Here is a 16,130-nt window from a genome sequence, read left to right as displayed (position 1 = left end):
GAATATTAGCCTTACTTGCTCTTTTTACGCAGCTACTAGATTATAGTTTAGGTATCATTTCCTAATGAAGTCTAGGGCAAGCCAGGCAGCATCCCCTCCTCTTTATATATACACAAATAATATATACATCTCTCTCTCTCTTTTTTTTTTTTGGTTGTAGATGGACACAATACTTTGTTTTTTATTTATTTATTTTTATGTGGTGCTGAGGATGGAACCCAGTGCCTCATGCATGCTAGGCAAGCACTCTGCCACTGAGCCCCAGTCCCAGCCCTATATACATCTTTATAGCACAGCGTTCTTGCTATTATCTGGGTAATATTGTACATCCTACTAGGCTGTAACCAATGCATAGACTGTGTGCTGAATAAAAGTTTACTAAATGAATGAATGAGTGACTTTCAGCATTTATTCAGTGTAAACTTTTAGATTGCACACTATAGATCCTACAGAACCTAGCCCAATACATTGTGTGTGTAATCTATCTCTATTTTTCTCCTAAATGTTGTATGATTTAATTAATAAATATTTGGTATGAAAATTAATCATTCCTGAAATCACTCATTAGTCTTTGAAATATCCTCACCTACATTTTATTATGTGCATTTCTTTTTCTTATTCTATGTAGATTCATATTTTTGTCTCTTTTTGGAAAGTACAATTCATTCTTTGTGGCTAGAGAAAGATTCTCTAGTCAGTAATTCTTTCCCTTTCCAAGTCATAGCATTTATTGTAGAGAACAATGGAATTACTGAATACACTTAAAACATTATACGATTTTAAATAAGAATATTATTTTCACTTAAGAGATGTTCTCATTTCTGGGTGGGGAGGCAAGAGATAAAAATCATGCATTGAAGAATTGGCATTGACTGTAAACAGTAAATTATACATCAGAAGATTGGGATCTGCATTGTGGGTGATAATCCATCCATATTTCTGCCCATTTCTTTTGTCCATGTAAATTAATGCTGCAGTATCTGCTTTGTGTAAACTTCCCATAGTCTGCTAATGTATCTTGCTGCACCTATAAAGTTATTTTAAGAGATGGCAGAATTGTCGTATTTGTTTTGAATTGTTAGACATGGGGAGTTAATACCTATAGAGTTCAACTGTTCTTTGCTGAGCTCAGAGTGTTATAGAATTGATAGCTTTGAAATGTCTATTCAGTGCTCACAAAGCAAAACATGATGAGAAGAGTTCTAAACTATAAGTACCAAGACTTGTATTGTAATCTTGAAACTGCCTCTGTGTGATTTGGTTTGTGTCTCTGGGTTTGTATCTTTTGTAAAACAGACTTCATACCTCTGTTTATTACTCACAGGGTTGCTGTGAAGATCAAATGAACAAAATACAAAAGGGAAGATCCATTAAAAACATCCTACTGGGGGAAAATGGTAAAGGCTATTGGCACTTCGGACACCTGATCTCACTGTTCCCTCATGTAATCCTCACTGACAGATGTCAGTCATTCATTTTTTCACATCTTACTACTAAACACACAAACAAATGCACCCCCAGGGTTTCAAGTGGAAAGAGAATAAAAGCTCGGAGATTAAACAATAAGAAAAAATAATGAGACCTCAAAATGATAAGTCCCACAAATTTGCAGTTATTACAATTTATATTGGGTTGAAGAGGCTAATGTAATGTTCTTTACATTCTTCAGACAATAGGTATTTATTAGCAAATCAGTCAGAATTTATTGTCCAAGGAACAAAAATGACATGCTAAACATTGATGCTAATATTATGTTTGTTTTTACACAATATAAATCTATTCCAAACAAGTGATTTCAAACGAAACTAAATTTTTCTTTCATACAATACTTCATCTTGTTAAAAAGTTCTTCTGTACAAATGCAAGTGAATAAAACTTCTTACTAAATATAATCATTTAAATGCATTAAATGAACCCCTATACCTACTCAGTAAGTATGGTGAGATCTGTAGTGGTCAAACTCAATTATGAGTCTAAAGCTTCAGATTTGGCATTAATGGAAAGGTTAGGCTGGATGAATCCATCTTTACTTGATTATCTTAACATTTGCTAATACATAATACATAAACCTTTTATAATATACCTTGTTTTACATAGCCCATGATTCTGAAATATATGCAATGTAAATTTTTAGAAATGGAATTATGTTAAGACATATTGAGAGTTTATTGTTTAAAGAATTCATGTGGTGAGTCTTTGTATTAGGTTGAATTATATGAAATTGCTGATGTTTGGATACTTTTTATCTACAAAAATATCAATTTCATATGGTTCAATATAATAAAAAGTGAAGAACATTTCTTTTTATTTTAAAACAGTACATCTACTTGTAAATAACCTACCTTTTTATATACCAGTTAACATGCAGTCTTGGGACAATGGGGTAGGCAGGGAATTGCCAAGTCAACATTTTGGATAGAAGAATAAATTCAAATTGTGTCTACTGGTTATTCTAGCTGATTCTTTCAGCAGTAATATATGTTAATTAATACCTTTGGGGATATAATATTAGTTAATATAAATGGGAGCTTTTTTTCTTTAAGGTAAATTTACTATCATGAAAACATTCAGTTTATTTTCCTAAAGATTAAATACCACATAAGTCGTGATAATGACACATCCGCTTAAATGCATTTTCATTTATGTTATCACTGGAAATTGTGGGGGTTACATTGCTATTTTAGGATAAGCCATGCTATGTGTTTTGGTTAATGCTCAGTGAAGATCTGGATCCCACGGGGTAGTTGTGATGAAAGAGGGTGGTTGTTTTCCAGGTGAGAAACCTGATCATAAATTAGGAATCATCATCAAGTCAGTGATTAAAAAGCAGTTTTAATCTCCTGAAATTTGGATTGAACAGGAAATAGATTTACAGTCTGTGTTTTCATCACATTCAGCAACAAGGCATTGAGTATCTTTCACTGCTGCTGAAAGTACAATCTGTTCCTTCATTTATCCAGCCACTGACTTCTCAACTGTAAAGTGCATTCAAATACTGGAGTGAAGGAAGACAATGTCCTTAAGAAGCTCTGGAGTGTGTTGCCAGTCTTCGAAGTTCATGAATGGCTGCTGAGAGTTAAAATGTTAAATTGTCCATTGAGTCTGGGTATTGAATAAAGGCACAACTTAAACCACCGAGATGTAATAAGAGTTGCTTTGCGTTTTGGAAAATATAAAGCGAAAAGTACGCCCAAACTGAGTCTTAGCCTACCTGCTAATTTGTTCTGTATGGTGCAGAATGCACCCGCCATTTCTTGATGGTACACAGTTGTAACAGGTGTGGTAGTCAGCCTTGCAGCTAAGTTTAGCTCTGCACGTGGGGATTTCACACTTTGCAGCCCCTTGGAGAGGAGAGCATTGGCAAATGACTGTGTATAAAAGTGGAAAGCACTTGGGAATTACACCACCAAGCTAGATTTAGATCAGAGTAAAGGGGCCAATCTAAATTGGTTACAGACTATAGAGAGCTACATGTCTAGTGGGGGTGGCATTAACTTCACATCCATTCCCTTTCTCTCTTACCACCAGTTCCCAAGGGAACACCCTGTGAAATTTGATCACTGCTTTTTAGGTGCAAGGGAGGACCAATTTTTTTTCTTTTTTGAGCTGGTAGAATCTAGCACAGGTGTACTAGTCCTTTGGTGGCAGGAATATGACTGATTTTCTAATTTCTAATTTGTAAACAGTACTCATCTCCTTTGGTTTTCCTTTGGAAAGTTAATTTTAAAAAATCAAATTCTCTACTACTGGCATACGAAGGCTACTTATGAGAATGGAATTTTTCAAACTATATTTCTCCTGTAGGTAATAAGTGAAACACTTCATCTTTTGGCAGGGATCAGGAAGAGAGGAGCATTTTCTGGGAAAGACAAAAGTAACATTTGAGGACACTGACTTCAACAAGGATTTGTTGGAGAGAACTGTTTAGTCTTTTGTCTCTCTGTTTTTCGTATATTCAGATTGAAGAGTCTAGTGATGACTAAATAGCTCTCTGATAATTTTTTAGCAAGAAAAACCTGGAACTCAGAAAGCTGAAATAATTTGTCCAAAGCTCCAATTACTCAATAACAGAATACCAAGATTATTTCATTTATGCTTTAAAGTACAGTTGAATTTTCTTTGCCAAGGCCACCTTTAAACAAAGTTCATATTTGTGTGTAACTCAATCCTAGAGTGTGACAGGAAGGGAGAAAAAGACAAAGAAGCTGCACGTTTAATATAGAGTTCCTTATCATGAGAACATTTTGAATTATTTTTCCCTTGATTTGGGGGCAGCTCATCATTCCAGATTTTAGTAATACATCTGCCATTATTTGAATTTTTAAAAGTCCAGTAATAATAATAACACAGATATAGTATGCACATTTTTTCTCTCCCTAAGTGAGTTCATTTACTAGAAACTTCTTCCTGCAAACTTGCTCTTTAAATTGAAACAGTTTCTTTGAATCTTTTCTTTCATTTGGGACAAACCTGATGGGCTAAGGATCATCAAATCACTGTTCTTTTGGAAAAAGGTTAGTGGTCTCTTCCATTAAACTCTGACATGATTTAGCCTTATGTCAGCACAGGTGATTCTTTATGGCTGAAGTGATCAATTAAAACTTGTCCTTTTCTTGGGGTACCCTCTTGGAACATTCGTACCTTTCAAGGACAAATTCTCCTTGTTTGCTCTTGGAGCTTCCAGGGATTTTGTGTTTTTAATGACAGTTGCTTACGAATTTCTGTGGTCTGAAATTTCTTCAAGGCCCAGGCTCTCTTTAGTTACTATGGAAACCTGCCCTCCCATCCAGCTGCCATTTTCTATATTCCTTTCAAAGAGTGAGTCTTAAACCTCTTAGATATTCCACAAGCAGAGTCAAAATGAAGAACAACACAAAGAAAACATGAACGACTTGTTGTTGCATGAGAAGTTTCATGTAAGAAAGCAAGCTTTCCTGGACATCAACGTACAAGGGTTCACTGAGATCTGTTAAAGCTCATCTTCATCCTGGCTTTAAGGAGTGGGGATTCGACTCTGCATCTCTACATCTGTGAATTGAGGAACACTTTCTGTGCTCTCAGAGGTGATGGGTGAGATGACATGTTTGAGCCGAAGGAGCATGGTAAAGAGCAGGATGAGGAGAATGGCCAGGAGGCTCAAGAATAAGCCCACATACATGTACAGGTTGGAATACCTGTCGGAAGTGGTGTCAACCTCTGTTGCCAGAGTGGGGAAATGGGCTCGTCCAGTGAGATTTCCATGGTACTTAAAGTGCACCTCCGTCATCCCTCAAGTCTTGAGCTGATACCTGTTTCTATTTTATTTCTATTGCCCTCGAGGCATTCCACAGTCACTTAGACTGTCTCTGAATATAGTGGGGGTGTTCTACCAATCTTATAAAAACCAATCACTCTCAGACAGGAATGAGTACTGCACAAGCAAAAAAAAAAAAAAAATGATGTTCTAATTTGGCAATTGTCACACCCTGTCTGTCTTCCAGCACAGCAAACACCTTCCTCCCAAGTAGATTTGATCAGAATTTCTTAATTAAAAAAATACATGTAAATAAAATTTTATCACACTCCTACTCTTATACTGATTAATATAAATATGGTAAAGCTGCTTTATAATACTGGTATGGGGACAAAAATCACTTAGAGTATTATATCAGACTTTTACTCTATGTTCAAAGAGGGAGAAAGGCTTCCTTTTATCTATAGCTCATCTAGATGTGTGGACTAACTATGTGGATTTAATTAGGTTCTTCTGTAAGGAGAACTTTTAAAGGATTTTGTAAATTTCTGACTCAGCATTTCTGAGTCTTGTCTGTCTTTCTGAATATTCCCTAAGGATGGTAAAGTTCCTGCTCAGGTGCACAGCTTGAGGGTTGTAAGTCTAGAAGGACAGGAGTTTTCTATAGCTTTGTTGACATTCCTCACTGTAGGTTGTAGTGAAAGTGTTGTCAGACCTGGTAATTCTTAGATGGAGGAGGTCTCAGAGATGCTGACAGCAGTAGATCTAGGTTTAGGAAATTTGGCTCTTAAGATTCTTTCACAGATTTTTTTTCCTGAAAAAGAAAAAAAGATTTAGGTATCTAAGACAAACAGATGGCAATTTTGTTTTGAACTAGAAATGAACTAATACATTGCAAAATGGTTTGCCTATAGCAAAATAGTTTTAAAATAATGAGTTTCCATAATTTTGAATGTTTTTCTTTCCTATGCAGAAAATAGTTATTAAAAGATTAAAGAACTCAGCGCAGTGGCTCACGCCTGTAATCCCAGCAGCTCAGGAGGCTGAGGCAGGAGGATCACAAGTTCAAAGCCAGTCTCAGCAAAAGGGAGGTGTTAAGCAACTCAGGGAGACCCTGTCCCTAAATAAAGTACAAAATAGGGCTGGGGATGTGGTTCAGTAGTGAGTGCCCCTGAGTTCAATCCCTGGTAACCCCCACAAAAGAAAAGGTTAAAGAAAAAAATCATATCACTAAAGAACAGATAATAACTAGGCAAGATTAGGAATGTTTTTTCATACTTATTGATTTACCTGAAGTCCTTATTAACATACAGGTCTTGGGCCCAACCTAGATTTCTGTATAATAATCTTCACAGTAGGGACCTGGGCACCATTTAGAGATTTGGACTGTATTGGTCTGGGATGAGGCCCAAGCATTGTCTTTTGTTTTAATTTTAATTTTAATTTTTTTGCAGTACAGGAGTCTTTTGCCACTGTGCTACATCCCCAGCTCTTTTTATTTTGGTACAGGGTTTCACTGAGTTGCAGTGGCTGGCCTCCAATTTGCAATACTCCTGCTTCACCCTCCCATGTAGCTGGGATTACAGGCATGCATCACCATGCCAGGTAGCATTGTTAATTTTTAAAAGCTCCCCAAGTAACTTTAACTTATAACCAGGTCTGGAAATAACAGATCTACCTTAATCAGGAAAGCCTACTGCTGAAACATGGAAACCTAAATTTAGGAATTCATTTTTCAATGTCCAGTTTCCAGTACCAGTTTCACCTGAATGAATCATGGAATATTCAGGAATGCAGGCTTCTCCTTTTTTGTTCTCATTTATATCTGTGTGGTGAGACTACACATTTTTTCTAGCATTTGTAGACCACAAGGAATTGACAGGGTATGTCTATTCTGAGCAAATAACTACATCCTTCATTATTAGCCAAGATAGAACCTTGTCATTTTTGGCAAAAACATTCCAGGGTATAAATTAAGGTCAAATATTGACTGTTGAAGTTTCTCAAAATGATTTGGTTTGCCATTCCAAACATTAATATTGAATATGGGTGACTAAAATAAATATAAACAACCAACACCTGTCACACTTGTATGTGCAATAGTAGCAGATTGCTGACAGTATAGCCTAGTTCTGTCTCTTGTTAACATAGCCAAGGAGAGTTCATAGAAATAGCTCTAACAATCACATTATTCTTCCTATCATTTAAAAATTTTTCCCTTTAACCTGGGAGTACTTCAGCTTTAAGTTTAGATTTCCTAGCTGACATTACTTATCTTCTGCAATCTGTATTTTTCTTAGTCAACTAATTTATTGTCCCTACCGCCCACTCAGAGCCACCTGGTTCACAAGAAACAAAAGTAAAGAGAGAGGGTCTCTTTCTACTATCTTGGGAGCAATAGTCTAAGAAACATTTTTGCCATACTTAAAGGGACAACTATTTTGATTTTTGGTTATTTGGGATCAAGGTCCAGGAACATGCATTTTTCAACTAAACTTTTTCTGGTAATTCTTTGAATACTTCACATTGAGTGTTAACTATTGTTTTTTCTTTACCCAGTCCATCTAAAGAACATAGTTAATTTATTTTATTAATTGTAAGTCCTCCTTTTTAAAAAGTATTTAAAACAGTGTCACATGTTGAATTGTGTCACGCAAGATATGCTGATGTCCTTTACCCTCGGTACCTGTGAATGTGACCTTATTTGGAAATAAGGTCTTTGCAGATATGATCAAGTTAAAATGAGGACATTAAATGGGCCCTAATCCAATGACTGTTGTCCTTGTAAGAGAAGACAGAGTCACACAAAAAGAAGACAGAAACAGAGATTGGACTGCTGCATCTGTAAGTCAAGAATGCCAAGGACTGCCAACAAACACCAGAGGTGAGAAGGGACAAGGAAGAATTCTACCCTGTGATCCATAGTATGTGTGGCTCAGCTGATGCCTTGATTTCAGACTTCTAGCCTCCAGACCTGAGAGAATAAATATGTTGTTTCGAGCCACCTAATTTATGCAACTTTGTTATGGCAGCTCTAGGAAACAAACACACAGAATAATCACCTTGAGGCCCTAGGGCTTTGAAAATTGGAGACAAGGTTTCTCAGTGTGGTCCCAGGGAAGTCCTTTCATCTGAAATAATGCACCTAGAGGGTGCCTATTAAATGTAGATTCCTGGGCCCTTTCCCTTGATTCCTAGGTCAGAAACTCTAGGGACAGGACCCTGAAATCTGTACTTATAACAAGTCATCCATTTAAGGTTTCTAAGTACACTCTCACTCTTGTACCTCAGTATTACTTACTAAGCTTTTGGAAAATATACATACCAGGAGTTCTGATTCACTAGGTCTGTGTGGGGGTATAATCATATGTATTACTTAAAAGTTCTACAGGTGATTTTGATAGGCAGCCAAGGTTGAGAAGCATCATTTTACAAACAGAACAGAGCACTTCAAATTCAGGACAGTCCCAAGTAGCTCACACAGAGACATTCTTTGATCTCAGCTGCCCCCTAGGTGTGTATATGGTCAATCCGTATTGTTTTCCTTCTCACCATTTATTCTCCCTGCAGCTCCTTTCCTTAAGAATGGTAATAATCCCTGCTAGGCAAGGTGGCACCCATGTGTAATCCCAGTGGCTTGGGAGGCTAAGGCAGGAGGATAGCAAGTTCAAAGCCAGCCTCAGCAATTTAGCAAGGCCTAAGCAACTCAGCAAGACCCTGTCCCTAAATAAAAAATAAAAAGGGTTGGGGATGTGGCTTAGTAGTCAAGTACCCTTGGGTTCAATCCCCAGTAACAAAACCAAACCAACCAACCAAACAAACAAAAAAATGGTACTAGGCCAGAGATAAGAGCTCAATGGATTTTTTTCACCCCTGTATCTCATGAGTTACTCATCCACCTGCCTTTCAGAACAGAAGTGGAAGGAGAAAGAAACACTGGCAGTGTAAGCCAGTTGGGAGAGTGCCCTGTAGTAGTATAGTATCCTTTTACTTACCCTTGGATCTCAAATACACAGAATTGGATAAACCATACTCCTTGGCTTATGGCATATTGTCATTGTTGGTAAATTCAGGTCCTTGTTTGTTTACTTAACATAATGAACACCCATAGACAAATATCTGTGAATGAACACCTACCAAATTTAAGAGTGAGAATAGCATAATTGACACATCTGCCTATGGGTCCCCCATCTTGACCTCTTACCTTTCTCTCCAGAAGTGCCCAATACCCTACATTTCATTAATCATTACTTTCCTTTTATTTATATACCCACACACACCCCAAGCCTAAACAATGTTAGTTTTGTTTTAAAATTTGTTTTTTAAAAAAAGTATCAGTTTGTACATAATCTTCAATTTGTCCTTTTGTACTCTACATGCTATTACTATGTTATTTATTTATGATTATTCTAGTAGGATGAAAAAGGAATAAAGTTTTGGAAGTCCTTTGAGTTTCCTTATTGCCTTTGAACTTTATTACATTCTCCTTAGCTTCCCCTTCAAGGCTGTCAATGCCCAGGCTGACCTTAATTCCTACCATTATCCTCCTTTCTAGTCAAACTATAGTACTTGTTCTTTTTTCAATTGGTTCTTTTTACATACATGATAGAATCCATTTTGATATAATTATACAAGAATGGAATGTATCTTATTCTAATTAGGACCCCATTTTTGTACACGATGGTGAGATTCACTGTGGTGTATTCATATATGCACATAGGAAAGTTAGGTCAGACTCATTCCACTGTCTTTCTTTTCTCCTATATCCCCTCCCTTCCCTTCTTTCCCCTTTGTCTAATCTACTGAATTTCTATTCTCCCTCCACCCCTGTTGTGGGTTAGCTTCCACACATCAGAGAAAACCTTTGGTTTTTTGGGGGGGATTGACTTATTTCACTTAGCATGATAGTTTCAAGATCCATCCACTTACTAGCAAATGTCATAAATTCATTCTTCTTAATGGCTGAGTAAAATTCCATTTTGTATATATACCACATTTTCTTTATCCATTCATCTGTTGAAGGGCACCTAGGTTGGTTCCATAGCTTAGCTATTGTGAATGCTATAAACATGGACTTGGGGGCTGAGGATATAGTTTAGTTGGATATAGTTTAGTTGCATGCACAAGGCCCTGGGTTCAATCCCCAGCACCACAAAACAAACAAACAAACAAACAAAAATATGGATGTGACTATGTCACTGTAGAATGCTGATTTTAAATCCTTTAAATATATATCCACATACTTCCCTGCTTCCATGTTTTTGGTTGAAAAGTTCCTTCCATCTTTACATATCTTTGCATAAGGAAATGCTACCATTCTTCAGGGTTCAGTTCATGAAGCTGACCTTGATTTCCCACCCCAATCTGAATTCCTACCCTGTTTTGTATCTCTCTTAGAGGAATCACTTTTGCCCAATATTGTAGATATCTATCAGATACATTTCCCCCTAAATACTAACTTATAAACTCCTTGAGGATCTCTTTCAACATTCCATGCCTTACACAGCTGTACTCACAGTAGTCACTTAATAATAACTGAATAACTACATGGATATGATTGAAGAAATGCACTTACCACTGATAACTAGAAAAAGAACAATCTTCTTTTATTTCTGATTTGATTTCTAACAGAATCAGACCTTATTATCTGTGGAGCATGGTTCTAGGACCTCCATAGATACCAAATTCTGAAGATGCTCAAATCCCAAATATAAAATGGCATAATATTTGCATATAATTTATGCACATCTTCTTGTATACTTTAAATCATCTCTAGATAACTTATAATATCTAATGCAATGTAAGTGCTACATAAATAGGTTATTATATTTACTGTTTGCCATCACAAGACATAAAAGTCTGCACGTAATTAGTAGAGATGTAAATTGTTTTCAAAATTTCCTCTTTTTTTCTTTTTTGGTAATACTGGGAATTGAACCTAGGGACTCACACATCCTAGATGAGCACCCTGCCACTAAGCTACATCCCCAGCCTTTGTTATTTAGAGACAGGGTCTCAGCAAGTTGCTGAGGCTAGTCTTGAATTCCTCCTGTCTTAGCCTCCCTAGCTGCTAGGATTACTGATACTTACCATCATGCCAGGATTTTTTCAAATATTTTTATCTGCAGTTGGTTGAACTATGGTTGGTTGAATCACAGTTGCAGAACTCTTGGATATGAAGGACTGACTGTATAACTTGAAAAAGAGCCTGGATTCCCCTTTCCCTTTTATTCCTTTATTCCCAGGTCTCTTATTGAGTAAAGGAGAATAAATCCCAGACTATAAAGAAGAATTAAGGAATTTTAAAAACTTTGCTTTTGATTTGCTATTTTAGTTACACATTTTTAGAGAAAAATTACAGGGGATGGGTTAAATTTTACATTTAAGTTTTAGAAATCTAATTGTCTATAGATGATTTTATAATGATTGCTAGTACATTTCTTATCTCTTACACAATCGACCCTGATTTTTTTCTTAGGTCTGAATATTTATTACATGTTTATTAGAATTAAATGAATCTTGGAGAAGTTTAGACAATAAGAATCCCAGGTATAGTTGTCAATTTCTTTAAATGTTTCCTCCGAGGGTTGAGAAACCTAGTCACATAATTTCTTAAAACCTTTGTAATTTGCAGAATACCAAACACCCTGTTCAGTTCATACAGGTCTAATCTCATTAAGGATAAAGTTCTTAAATACATTAAGGACTTTAAAATGAATGAATGAATGAAAAGTTAGTTATTGGGGAATTCTCTTTTTTATCCTGGTTCTATATCTATGAGAACTTCTAACAAAAGCTTACTGAGCAGGATTGCCATGGCTTTCTTTGCTAACTAATTAATGAATTGCACAGATAATATGATTGTACCATTAAAAGCTCTGCACCATTTGAAAAAAAAAAAAAACTTTAAAAGGATCAAAAATATGCCAGGCACTTTGGTTCAGGCCTGTAATCCCAGCAGCTCAGGAGACTGAGGCAGGAGGACCACAAGTTCAAAGACAGCCTCAGTAACTTACAAGACCCTGTCTCAAAATAAGAAATTAGGGGCTTGGGATGTGGCTCAGTGGTTAAGCACCCTTGGGTTCAATCCCTGGTACACACATACAAAAAAATTTTATTCATTCTGTGGAATGGAATTATTGTGGGAAGAACTTTATAGAATCAGTTTGGTATCCTGCAATCCTTTCTGAAAAGCTCATAAATAAAAAAAACAATTTCCAGTCTTTGTAAAAGTGGTTGAAAGTCGTTGAGGGAGGAGAGTGAGGAATGGGGAATTGGGAAAAGAAAGGATGGGAGAAAGAGGAAGGAAGAAAAGGAGGAGGATGGAAAGAAAGAAAGGTGAAGGGCTGGGGATATAGCTCAGTTGGTAGAATGCTTGCCTTGCATGCACAAGGCCCTGGGTTCAATCCTCAGCACCACAAGAAAGAAAGAAAGGTAAAGGTGAGAAAAGAGAATGAGGAATGTAGGAGGAAATGAGTGATTGTGAGGGACAGAAGTAAGGGAACCAAAAGAGTACTGGGAAAGAAGGGAGGAAGAAAAGAAAGGAGGGGCTGAGGTTGTGGCTCAGTGGCAGAGTGCTTGCCTAGCATATGTGAGGCACTGGATTTGATCCTTAGCACCACAAAAAAATAAGTAGAGTAAAGGTATTTTGTCCATCTACTATAAAAAATATTTAAAAAGAGAGGGGGAGAGAAGTCTGGAAGAAAAAGGGCAGGAGATTAATAATTGGCCAGTGTCCAACATTAACCTGACTATGGGGTTTACTTTACTTCTAATGTAAATCAAAATACCCATGAATGATGTGAATGTGAATACGAATGGTCAATCAGAAGGAATGAGCCTAAATTGAGATTCTGTTCAAAAGCAGAAATTACACCTGGAGGCTAACCTATAGAAATAGTAATGGCACCATCAAGGCCTATTTCAAATGTAAAAGACCTTGAGGCTCTTCTTTGTCCCAGAAGGGGGTGAGGCGGGGTTAGGTATGGAAGGTGGGGGTGAACCCAAATGGGAGTTACAGAAAGGATTAAAACTCAGGCTAAAGGATACAGCTGATACTTTTTAATGCCTGTTAAACATAGCTTTTGGTCCATGCTCTAACCAGAACCATATGTAAACACCTAAGTTGGCACACCAAAAGGGGTTTTTCTGTTACCTAGCCCCCTCCCCTATGGCGGGAGTTCTATCTCTTCTCACTTAAATAAATCCTATACCGTTTACTCTTCCCTTCTGTTATTGTCCATGGATTTTATTCTTCAAATCTGTGGGACAAAAACCCAGAAAGAAATTGGCAAAGCGGGGAATCTAGTCTCATCTCAAAACTCTGGTTTCAAAAGCATTCCTAATTTTCTGTTCGCATGTTTTGTCATTAACTTGGTAAATAAGTAAAATACCTGGTAACAAAAATCTTGTTTTTTAGTATGAACACTTAAATGCCAAGTCCTTGGTGGTGTCTGACATTGGCATAATATATTTATAACCTCACAGAAGTAAAATAAAATACACTCACAGATCATGAATTTTGCTCCTTTATATGAGAAGAGTGTGTGAAGCTTTTTTCATCTATCAAGCTCAAGAGGGATTCCTCCAGTGAAACATTTATTTTTTAAACTTTTTATTTGTTCTTTTTAGATATACATGACAGTAGAGTGTATTTTGATGTATTATACATACATGGAGTACAACTTATCCTAATTAGGATCCCATTCAGCAACAAAGTTCTGCATGGCTTCCAAAATCAGACTGACATTTATTCAACAAATCTTTATTGAGTGTCTGCCAAGTTGCAGACACTAAGCTCAGTGTAAGGGATATTGAAATAATGTGCCCTTAACCCAGTTTTGGTCCTTGAGGTGCTCCTAGTAGTTATTTTCACTTTTTATTGATAATGTTCTGAAAACAACCCACTGGTCATTTTACATATTCTGTGTGACTCCTGCCTGTAAAATTTCAGAACTGAAATCCCACCAAACGGCTAAGAAAAATGATTAGTGAACAATTCAGACAAGAAAGTCACAACTATCAATTGCAACAGCTTTCAAGAGTTAACACATTCTGTTTGTATGTATTTGCCCAGAGAGGGCGGAAAAACTGAGGGAGGTCAGAGCTGTTAAAGTATCCAGTTTCATATCAACCTATGAAAAAGCAATTTCAGCTGCAAGTGCTCCTTCAATGGCTGGAGCCATTAAGTAATAAGCTTGCACAAGTGGGAGTTGCTGTACCTTCTGCGGCAGATGGTGCCTATTTGTCACACCTGCCGATAAATAAAATAATGTCGCTCACTTCACTGTGAATAGCATCATTATATTTCCAAATCTCTCTTACCTTTTTTGGCTCACAGTACGAATGGGGTTGGCCATTTAAGTATCCCTTTTGAAGCTTGCACCAACAGGCAACTTGTTCAGGAACATCTCTGGAGTATCTGGAAAACAGAATGAAAAGCCTTGTTTTACCAAAGAAGCAGGACTATGTTCATGCAAAGTATGCTTTCTCTTTCATCTTCATCAAGAGTCAGCCCTTTTCAGAAAAACAGAAAAGCATCTTCTATTAGTTATTAAAATGCCAATTATCACTTACAGCTTCAGAGTGCAGTTTTAGATGTCTGTTTCTTCTAAGCTCCAAAGAGCAAAGAGAAATCTGTTTGGATGTGTATGTGCCGTCTGGAACACTTGAATGGAAGCAGCCTGAATTAGTTAAGTCCCCAGTTCCTCCTTTGCAGGCAACAGTTTAGAGCATGCAGGAAAGGTAGCGATCTAGCTCCGCTCTGCCTTAGCTGTGTAGAGCCCCAGAGAGAGGGAGGAGATAAGAGAGAATGGAGAAAGCAAAGTTTGTGTAAGCCTTCCACTTTAACCCCTTCCAGGCTTCTTCATGAATCTGTAGGCTTAGCTAAGGTTCTTCTTTATAAAACACTGCTTCATATGTCATTGAAGAGGCTTAAATCTGTTGCTCAATCTAAAAGATTTTTCATTTTAGATCTTACAGCAATATATGCTTACAATTGAAGCCAAATATGCCAGAATGTGGTGGTATTTAATTAAGTTCATCTTCACAAACAGAATGTATTCCTATCTGTGTGTTTCTAGCTTTGGGAAATTTTTTTCAGGCACCAAGTTAATACACTTAATTTGAATGTTTTGTGGAAATTTAACCTCAGTCAGAGTTTCTGGTTGAGGGTAGAACGTCTTTGAAGAAAGCTTATATGTTCAATTAGAAATGATGCATCCACCTGTAGTTTAAATGCCTTTTTACCATCTTTTACATGGTAAGAAGAAGGAGATTAACATTTCTTGAATGTCTACCCTGTATAAAGCATATAGCACAAAGAACTTCATTTAATGCTCACAATAATACTGTCTTAGGTATTATGATCCTCATTTTATAAATGGGGAACCTGAGGTTTAGAGAGAAAGCTTGTCATACAGTTTACTAAGCCTACAGACAGAATTTGAAAATAAGACACAAGAATCCGAAGGTCTGAGTTCTGTTCTCTATAGCAGTGATTTCTTAAAATATTTTTTAAATCGTCCATGGACCTTTAATTAATTAATTAATTAATTTACATGTGGTGCTGAGAATTGAACCCAGTGCCTCAACACATGCTAGGCAAGTGCTCTACCACCGAGCCACAACCCCAGGCCCCGCCTCCCCAGAGCAGTAATTCTTAATCTTCATGCATTTTGGACTCCTTTGAGAGCCTGATGACTGCCTCTCCCTCAGAAATAGTCATTCAATTTCTGTGCTCCACGATCTCCAAGTTAAGGACAGCTGAATGTCCCCCTGTCACTTTTTCAATATCATTCAATCATTGCTGGATCATTCATCGAACAATACCTGGTCATCAACAATTTTTAATATGTAACTATAGTAGGAATGGTATTAGTGAGTGTCTTGTCAATCT

The 16,130-nt window shown here is 36.9% G+C and overlaps 1 protein-coding gene across 1 annotated transcript; it reads right to left on the bottom strand.

Annotated features, from left to right (window-relative positions):
* Positions 1-1,805: 1,805 nt before the first annotated feature.
* On the bottom strand, positions 1,806-14,940 carry Sertm2 (serine rich and transmembrane domain containing 2). The gene is made up of 3 exons (XM_047536524.1): positions 14,810-14,940; positions 14,558-14,654; positions 1,806-6,047 (listed from the first exon to the last, which is right to left on the bottom strand). Exon 3 carries the CDS (start codon positions 5,264-5,266, stop codon positions 4,994-4,996), a length of 273 nt encoding a protein of 90 aa, XP_047392480.1. The 5' UTR covers positions 5,267-6,047; positions 14,558-14,654; positions 14,810-14,940; the 3' UTR covers positions 1,806-4,993.
* Between the last annotated feature and the right edge of the window lie 1,190 nt (positions 14,941-16,130).

Source organism: Sciurus carolinensis, chromosome X (genome assembly GCF_902686445.1).
Source record: "Sciurus carolinensis chromosome X, mSciCar1.2, whole genome shotgun sequence".
Taxonomy (NCBI): domain Eukaryota; kingdom Metazoa; phylum Chordata; class Mammalia; order Rodentia; family Sciuridae; genus Sciurus; species Sciurus carolinensis.
Note: the sequence above shows the minus strand (reverse complement) of the source record. Positions and strands in the feature narration are given on the sequence as shown.

Excerpts from the sequence above, each read along its gene's own strand:
- Sertm2 (XM_047536524.1), bottom strand. The coding sequence starts at position 5,266 with ATGACGGAGGTGCACTTTAAGTACCATGGAAATCTCACTGGACGAGCC.